At 36.9% G+C, this 9,834-nt stretch overlaps 1 protein-coding gene across 3 annotated transcripts in view; it reads right to left on the bottom strand.

Moving 5' to 3' along the window:
* Positions 1 to 6,829: 6,829 nt before the first annotated feature.
* The window catches only part of VAV3 (vav guanine nucleotide exchange factor 3), a 153,974-nt gene continuing 150,969 nt past the window's right edge, over positions 6,830 to 9,834 (bottom strand). For all 3 annotated transcript variants that reach the window (XM_005520924.3, XM_014250905.2, XM_088060523.1), the window contains one exon: positions 6,830 to 9,316. In XM_005520924.3, the coding sequence (XP_005520981.1) occupies positions 9,275 to 9,316 (42 nt within the window). In that variant the 3' untranslated portion in view covers positions 6,830 to 9,274. The remainder of the gene's footprint in view (positions 9,317 to 9,834) is intronic.

The raw sequence follows: 9,834 nt of genomic DNA, 5'->3' as shown, positions 1-9,834 counted from the left end.
TGCAATATAAAACATTGGTATTTCTGAAAAGTGGAAAGTACAATATATACTAGAAATGCTCACTTTCAAAAACTCAGAGCAAATGTTGATTATACTTTAAGCGTGTGTTTTGCCATTGAATTTCCTACTACCATAAGGTTTCTTTTATTTATATATATGCCCCATGCTTGTTACTGTGCTGGGAAGTGTTCTGAAAGCTGTTGTATTATGTATACTTCAACAAGTTGGAGTTAATGCTCTACTAAACATTTTTCACAGTGACTATGTGGGGAAATAAAAGTTACATGTTTCTTGAATTGGTAAGTATAATAAGAAACCACTTCCCAAGGCAAGGTAGGCTTTGTGAAAACACGTGCTAGAAAAACGCTTCTTAGTAATGATTTCTAAAACAGAGATGGGGAACTGACTGAAGGGTTCTTTTGTTGTTGTCATTAGACAAGGGGGGAGGAACAAAGGATACAAAAGAGCATAAGGAACCACGGAAACACTACACAGGCAGAGAAGAAAGTCACAAGTGAGAATAAAAGACAAAGGATTTTCCACAAACAGCAGTCTATGGGAAGAAAACTGACTGTTCATCTGGAAAATGGAAAAATCTGTATGTTCTTTGTAAGTGTACTGGCTGTACCAATGAAATACTTGATTTTTCCCACCAATTCCTTCTCCTAGAAGCAGCAAGATTCTCAGCACTGGCTAAAGAATATTCTGTGTGCACAGTTGAATGCATTATTTCACATCCTCATATAACACAGATATAGCTGTTACTTCAGTGTCTAGGTAACGTGGGTTTTACAAATTATTAAAAAATTAATACATCAGTAGATCAAATCCTGAGATTTTTCCAACTCTTTGAAGGTAAGGCGGAGGCACACCTGTTAATATCAGCTCCAAAATAAGGAGCCATGTCACACCCAGGCTGAAGTGTAGTGAAACATGTACATGCTCCATACACCAGCCACATCATTAGGTTCTTGATTTTGAATCCAGGTTCATTTTGTGAGTGGAGACAGGCCAAATTCCAATGACACAGGAAAGAACAAAGTGTTATCTCGTATGCCACTTGTTTTCCAAGCACATCCTGTTAGGCCACAGGTTAATCATTGTCACTTCATGCACCCACATATCACACGGTTCATTAATTATTACTTAATGTCACTACACTACTAGATTGTTTGATGAATTCTATTAGTAATTAGAACTGCTCATGCAGTGACATTCAAATAAAATTTCTCTTCACAGTGCATTCATTATGAGAAGCCAGAAAGAGAAAACAGCTAGGTTTTATTAGATGCATTTCATTTAGACTACAGCTTGTTGATTTATTTTACTGTTAACTACAAAACACTCATGACAATCCAAAAACTAAATTCAGCTGCATGTAAGACAAGTCACTGCATCTCCTTATACACATTTAGAACAGAGAAAAAGGATGCCTTGCCAAGAGCTAACACTGTTATTTATCTAGAAAAGGTCAAACAAGAAAAGGATGCTTTCAGACACCAAGTAGAATTAATCTTAGCACTAGTATTCAACCATTTGACTTCAAAAAAGAGTACAGTCAAGCTGATGGCTTGTTTGCCACTCTCTGTTTTATGGAAAAAAATTAGTATTACAGTACTTTTGCAAATTCTGCCTGAGAACTAAATGTTGCTTCATAAAAATATAGTCTCTGATGATTTGAGGGAAGAATGCTTGAAGCAAAGTAATTTCTTTCTCAAAGCCATTTTCTTTAAATTCAGAACCAAGTAGAATAACATGGTACCTGAGCTGCTTTGCTTGTTAACTTTCCCTGAAATCAATAAGTATTTAAGAAAAGTTTTGATTTTGACAAACCTACATGTGTTGCAGCAACAGTATGTTCTACCAAAAATAAACCTGTGAACTGCAATAATGCTCTTTAGCTCATGCCTCCCACTGTGAAGCAAGTCTTAAAGACTCTGGTTTTACAACGTTTTTACACTATGAGCTAATAATGAACCAGTTGCATCTCTTGAAGAAACTGTTTTAATTCATAAACATTCAAACTCTGCCTGCTAGCAATGGCTGTTCACCTTATTACCTTTCATTTACCTTTTCCTCTACACATTGGTATAACATTTCCATGAGATTTTGGTAAACACCAGCAGCTGACTGAAGCACTGCACAGCTGAAAGGTAGTTACAGGAAGGTAGTACTGTAGGAGCTCCAAAGAACAGGTGATGCATATCTTGGGCATCTCTAACTCCACATAAACTATCCCTGACAGACATTAAGCTAACCACATCTGAAACACCTCCAGGACTGAAGATACCACAACTTGCCCAGATAATATTGTGTCTATGTAGCTCGTTATTCAGAAAAGATTCCTAAAAACTGAATCCTCTTTCTTCAGTTCAAGATTGTTTTTTCTGTCACTGTTTACACTGACTAGGAACTGTACTAGTTGATTTAACTGACTAGGACTGAACTAAGAGCTCAGTCTCTCAAACTATGTAAAACATTTTAGTTATTTGGATGCTACTGCCACACCCCCTTAGCCTGTTATATACTTCCATTCAGATAATTCCAGTTTCTCAACATTTATTAAGTCTCTTCAGGAATATTTTCAATGAGACTGTATCCTATACAGGGCTTAGTGGCCAAAGCTGGACAAAGCACTTAAGCTGGAGTCGTACCAGAAATTAAGTAAATGATGACTTCCCATTTTATAGATGATGTTCCCCTTACTAGCCATCAAGACAGTATTTACCTTCTTCACAGTAAAATCCTGTCAACTTCTGTTCTGTCCATGGCTCACTTTTACACTTTTCAGCAGTACTGCTGCTTAGCCACAAGTTGCTCAGGCTTAACAGGTACAGACAATTCTTTCCACCTGTAAATAAATCTTCATGGATATTTAATTGCATGCTTTTCCTAAAGTACTAGTTTATCAGTATTTGGGTGATCCAATCCTCCAGCCCACTCACAGCCCATGCTTGCATGGTATCACCTCAAAATACTTTAAATATATTCTAGACACCACCAAGAAGTAGTATTTGTCAAGAATTTTGGGGGAGGACAGGAACATTCGAAAAAGACATCCCTGAACATGGTATCTTAACTCTCTAGAGACACACTGAGACCATCAGTGACTTGAAAGGGAAGAATGTGCAGGCTGGGAATTGCTTTTGGAAACTTGTTTTTTCTAAAGCCACGTGGCTCTTCAGTGTAGCACATAAGAGAAAAAATGTGATAAAATATTTTGTGTAGCAATCTTTTTTATACCTGTAGATATATATAAAAGAAAATGTTTACTAGCATGCCCCAGGAGATATAAAAACAGTTTTGTACATCTGTTGTACTGTATAAATTTGAGGAGTTGCAATCAAGTTCTGGTAACAGGAAGACTAAACCCAGACTCCCATATTCAGGAGAATATGAACCAAATGAGAATGAACCAAAATTGCAAAGACTTAAAATCTGAATCTAGACTTTGTTCAGATTTCTACAGTTTGATTTTCAATATCCTACCATACTGATTTGGAGATCAACTGACCTCTTCATCATCTAATTCCATCTTTACCTGATCCAGTGCACATGCTTATATTAAAACACAACTGCAAAAACCATAAATCTCTCTTCTCAAAGTCAAATATCAAACTGCCATTGCATCTCCTACCTGGAATTGCTCTAGAGCAGTTGATACAAAAGCTAACAGAAGTCCCATCTTGCCCTTTCCCAAACAATAAAAATTAATGCTACAAAAACAAAAATCAGGCATGACTGCTTTTATGATCTGCCTGTGTTTTTCTTCTCCCCATGTAAGTGGTGTAAATACCTGTGGGACTTGTACCACACCTCAGTTGAACTTTGTAACGGGGGAGGGAGAAGAGGTAGAAAAGATCTTTGTACATACCCAGGTAACTGAGTGGGGTGGGGGTCTGCTGGCACATTCCACATTATTCATAGCTACACGCCATAAGGACATTAATTCTAAAACTACCAGAGAAAAGGTTTCTTCAATTATACATATTTTCATTAGCTTTATGCACAAGGGAGAACTGTAATACTAGAAATAACAGTGTATCTCCTTGAGACCTTTCAATTGCTTAAGAAAAAAGGACAACTAATTGAAAACAGATTTATTTAGAGAGTTACCTGGTAAGACCAGGACTGAGTGCAAGAGCCCTTGATTAGGACAACACTAACAAATGTTTTCCCACACAGTGACGTAAAATAATTTCTGTTTCCAATCCAATGCTATCAAAATATGTATAATATTTTGGGCAATCATTTAGAAATGTTGCCACATACCAGGTTGTTTCTAACACATATGGTGTGGTATCAAGTTTTTACTTCTTGTTTTACTGTCTTCTCTATTTCTGTTCTCCCCAAAGCCACATACTGCACTATCAATATAAAAAAAGTCAGTTCTCAAAGAAGCAAACCAGCCTGATGCCCCTTGGTGAACAGCCACCTCTGAACCCACCATTTTTTGTACCTCTAAGTTTACTTAAGGTCAGACTGCAACATTTTATAATGAACTCACATATTTTCCAAAAAGCAGATTTATCAGGTAGAAAATTGGAACCCAGAAAAAATCACCAATAACTTAAATATTCCAGGAGGCTTATTAAATAAAATCTAACTTCACAGTCATGTAAGCAGCAGAGATCCTCATAATGAATGGGCAGAATACACTACAGCAGATCAGGAATTACAAAACTAAATTAGAAACCCAAACTTCATTTGCTATAAAAACAAACGTCTTTTTTTTCTTCAAAAGGAAGTTGCTAAGATAATGCAATTATTCACCCTTCTGCAGCCAATTTCTGAAGCTTAATCCTTCCTATATTTCTTTTTGCTAATTATATATGCATCATACATTTCAGCATTTTGTGAGAAAGTGGATATGATTAACATCTCATCTCACAGCTTTAGGAAGCTTAATTACTCAAAACTACCCCTTCTCAATAGAGTGGACATGGAGAAAAGAGTCGAAATTCCCCAGCATGTTTCACAGCTCCTGCTTCTTGTAGTAGCTTGAGACAGGACCAAGCATTAAACACACACACACACACACACACACACACACACACACACACACACGGAGAGCATCCCTACATCACTGCCTGGCAGCTCCCCTCAGGCCTGCACTGGGTGTGCCCCAGGTGGTGCTGAATGCCATCATCCCAGCTCCTACAGCCTCGTGTTTTACATCTGCAGCAAAAACAGTGCTGACAACACACTGAGGGTTTAGTTCTAGGTGGGCAGAGTTGCACCATCAAGGCTTTCTCTAACTCTGTGCCACGACCCCAGTGTACAGAAGTTTGGGAGACACAAAGAAGTAGATGACCCAAACTAACCAAAGAAATACCCTGTCATATAAAACCATGCTCAGCAATAAAATGGAGAGGAGGGAGTGCTTCCTCTGTCACTCAAATGAAGTAAGTGGTGCTCTGAAGAGAACAACTTGAATCAGACAAAGTAATGTAAGGCTATCAGCAGCCCAGTTTCCAGCAAGGAGACAAGAATAGAAACAAATATCTTTGAACTGAACATTGAAGTCAACAGAACAAAACCTGGGTCTGAGGCTGGGTATTTTGTATAAACAAGCACCACCTCTTCCTAGATGTACCTCGGTCTCACCTTTATAAATGGCTAAAACCTTGAGAATTGTCCTTACCTTCTTCTTCACAGAGCAACTCAAGCTTGCCTGTGAGGCAAAGGGGAAAGGAATCATGGTTGGCATAATTTTCATTGTCAAGATAGATTTTTTTTCCAGCCGAGATTTTCAAGCTTCGAAGCCTTGCAATGGAAAAAAACGATTGAGAACACAGCCACAAGTGGTTCTAATGCCCTAATTACAGTGCTTTCTCAATTTCTCACCCATCAGAGGACATATCTCTTCTCACATACAAGGGGAAGGAGAATGCCTGTGACCAAGTGTGATACTGTTAACAAGAGCATTTAATTGGGACACATTTTTGCATCCGACATTAGGTGTGACTCTTCGTTATGTGATACGTTCATGGGTGACAGGAAAATTATGCCTTACATCTGCAGAGATGTGTAAATGCCTCATTAGGTTTAATAATTATCTGTTAGAAGGGCAGTTCTGCAAGGAAATCTGTTACTGAAAAATGAAAGGGACACAAAAAAAATCAACACTGCAACTGAATCATCACTGTCTTTGTGGAATTAATTCACCTGTCCAGAAATATTTTTATAAACATATTAATAATGAATGTTACACTGTAAAAAATACATGAATGGGCTACATCACAAAAAGGTTATCAAGTAGCCCATGAAATCAGATACAGACTGTATTTTCAGACTTGAGCTCAACTCAACTTGAGCCTGAATTTATATGTTAATTCACACATGAGAGAGGAAGAAAAAGAAGGTAAAAGAGAAAAGATGTTGCCGTGAAAAGTTACACATTAAACTTTCTAGGCACAACTTATTTTCAAACAAAAAAACTACAAGTATCATCTTTGACAGACAAAAATATATGACTGATTTTCTATAGCTAAAAATATAATAATAAATTTTAAAACAAACAAAAAAAAGAACAAAAAAAAACCCCAAACACGACACCACAAGACAAAAAAGCCTCAGCACCATCCTGGATGTGGCACAAGGCCTATTGTCCTAACAATAGAAATTTCTCAAGGAAAGCTATACTATTCCACTAACACAGTTCAGTTTTACAGCTAAATAAGGATTATGTAAATCTTGGAGACCAAAACAAACCATTATCAACTTCTCACAATGAGAAGGTGGTGAGACAAATGAAGCACAACTTTCACAACAGCAAATTACACATTTTGACACATCATTAAACAAAAAAATTAACCAGTTTATTATATTTAACATATTTACAAAATAGTACAAATTAAAGTACTTTAACTCCATTACTGCATGACAAAACAACTCCATACAGGCAAAAGCAGCACATGAAAGAGATGCTCCAGAATATTTAGGAATTCTTTGGTACTCAAAATATAGTTTAAGATGCAGCATTAACTCAATCAATACAGGGCATTAAACACAGACAATGATATGTAGATTTACGCCACAAAAGTAAGGTTTACCTATGGCTTTCATTCTTCTTAAAGGATGACTACTGGACTCCAGAATTGCTTAAAGGTTTACAACATTTTTAGGATGAAGAGAACACTCAAAATTATTCTAAACCCAAGCTGTTGAAAATGACTGATATATTTTTCAACTTGTACTGAATTTAACTGCCTCTTCTCAAAACTATATGACAATAAAGCACTGAACACTTCACAGACCTAGAGCCTATTCCTCTACCCCCTAAGCAGGCAAAATTGAGAAAGAAGCATCTTTCTACTTAAGGAATACAGGATTAAATTGAGAAAGAAGCATCTTTCTACTTAAGGAATATAGGATTAAGCTCACAATAGGCAATCAAACTGCATGGCAAAACATGATCAAAGACTGCATACTCTAGCCTACACTGCTGTACACATAATTTACAAAGTTTTTATGCATCATCTACATATTTACAAATGCTCTCAATTATTCCATCAAGTAATGCACTCAACACAATCACAGTTTACATAATTTTGAGGTAAATCCTTGAAAAGCTAGAGCATCGGCAGAATGTCATCTGCAAGGCTGAATCTCTCAAGTCAAGTTTCTAACGAGAAGCTCCTCTCATCCCCCTGGTCACACACACTGCCTGTCGAGTGCAGCAGATTTGGGTAAGAAGGTTGCAGAGATAAAGGAGATTTTGTGAAGTCTCTGTGTTGTGCTTGATTCTTCTTGATGGCCAGGAAAGGCCAGAAAAAAGCAAAGAATCCTGGGGACAGCCAAAGAGAAATCCAAATATGTACTAGCAGATTCTGCTCTGTGGACAAATAGTGGAGATTATGTTGCTTGCAGACTGGGAAAACACTGCAGTGTTAAATCGTGCAGTGTCAGTGCACACAAATTCTAATATGCCAACACAAAAAGAAGACAGGCAAAAGCAAAAGAGGATGTGGGACAGGATGAATTGACTTAATTTAAGAGCTTGATTTTCTTTCAAGTTTTCAAGCCAGCTGTGACATTATGTAAATATTTAAAACTGCACATCTGAAGACATCACCCACATTTATTTTAGCTTATAACTACATTTCTGCCTCTTCATAATTACATTAAACACTGCTTCATCAAGCAGTGGACACCACTTTACAAGGCCTGATCTTTCATGCTGCCTAACCTAGACACATTTGGGGATGTTGAGAATACTGCAACAACTCCCTCATTGAACTGCCATTAACATCCCAAGCAACAAGAAAGGAAAGGGCAGAAAGAAGTTTGCAAGTTCTATTTGCTTTCACAAAAGGTGATAGAAACTCCTGGAAAAGCCAGTACTGAGTTGAAATCCAAGTTCATCCAAATCAATAAAAGAGTTAAACACTTTTGTTCATGAGAAATTACATAATCTTGCATTAGTATTTTCTCCTTCAGAGTAAGTCTGCAATATTTATTTAATGCTATTGCCAAAAACTTTCAACTCATCTTGTCAGGACTATCTCCCCCAGTTGCACTTTTATTGTCAGATGCTTAAATGAAAAAACCTCACATAAAAAGGCTTTAGATGACAATAAGAGGATCACACAATTCCACTTTGTCAATGTTTTTTTAAAGAAATACCACATCACTACACCTTTTTAGATTGTCTTTAAACAGACTGTTAGAAGATGTAGGCAGGACTTCAAAGTAGCCAGTTAAATAGTTACATATGCATGAATGCTACTCATATTTACTACATCCTTCAGAATATTTTTGTGAGTGTAAAATGGTTTGCAAGTTGATAAGTGAAGTAGTTTGATGTCTCAAGACAAGTCTACTGACTGTTCTTTATGGCCACTGGAATGATTGAAATCTGTTTCCTGCATGCAGTGATAAGGAATAATAAGCCTTCATCTCCTTGTATCATCACAGATGTTAGCTAGAAGAGAAATGTTAAATTTTCAGCCATTTCTCATACTCATGGTGTAGTTTAGGGTGAAATGAAAAGGAACAAAGAATTTTGTTTTCCAGAGATCTTCTGGGAAGGTGAGGTTGGACTTTGTACTGGTCCCCAGTGAAGGCAAACTGGCAGCTTGTTTCTTGCACAGCTCTGGATAAGGTACTAATCTGTCAGCCCAAACTTCTGTATAAATCCCAACATTAAGACTGGAAGGTTCAGACAGGCAAAAATGTTGCTTTTTAAATACGTAACAAGACCAATTATACATTAAAGATATAAATTTTTACAATCCCTGAAACTTCTGGTAGGCAGAGGATAGTTTTTAATTCATTCATCCTCTTCAACATAAGTTGATGGAAACCAGCCCACCTAAAAAAGGAAAAAGCAGAACAAAATAATACATGAGATGTACAGGTTTGTTTTTTTTTTAAATGGCTGAGCTAGGCACAACAATAATGAGTCTGTTCAGTAAATATATTAATCTTACTAATATAAAGATATAAAGATAAACTTAGCTGACCTGACACAGCCATGTTAAGTACCCTTAAGAAAATAACAACTTACACATATGACAATTTGGAGACCAACACCCTGTATGTTACTTCCTGCCCCAAAAAATCTTAAACACCTTTGCCCAGATTGGAAGTCTAAAAGTTCAGAAAAATGCCAAGAGTGGAAGTAGTTTTACTACAGGCAGGACATTACTATTTTTTGAATGAGGACTTAAACTTTTAACAGGCTCCAGTCAGGTCCAGTGAATCCTCTTTAAAAGGAAACACTGAATGATTTGATTGCTTTACATGGAGTTGAATTCCACCAAGGGTTACACATGATGCAATTAGACAGCAGAGTCTAGTGTCCTACACTTCTGAAGTTATAAACTTATA

The sequence above is a fragment of the Pseudopodoces humilis genome, chromosome 10, assembly GCF_049639895.1.
Source record: "Pseudopodoces humilis isolate 2021_Gansu_Grassland_sample_001 chromosome 10, ASM4963989v1, whole genome shotgun sequence".
NCBI classification, from domain to species: Eukaryota; Metazoa; Chordata; class Aves; order Passeriformes; family Paridae; genus Pseudopodoces; species Pseudopodoces humilis.
The sequence above is the reverse complement of the archived record's forward strand: the minus strand, read 5'-3'. Positions and strand labels throughout refer to the sequence as shown.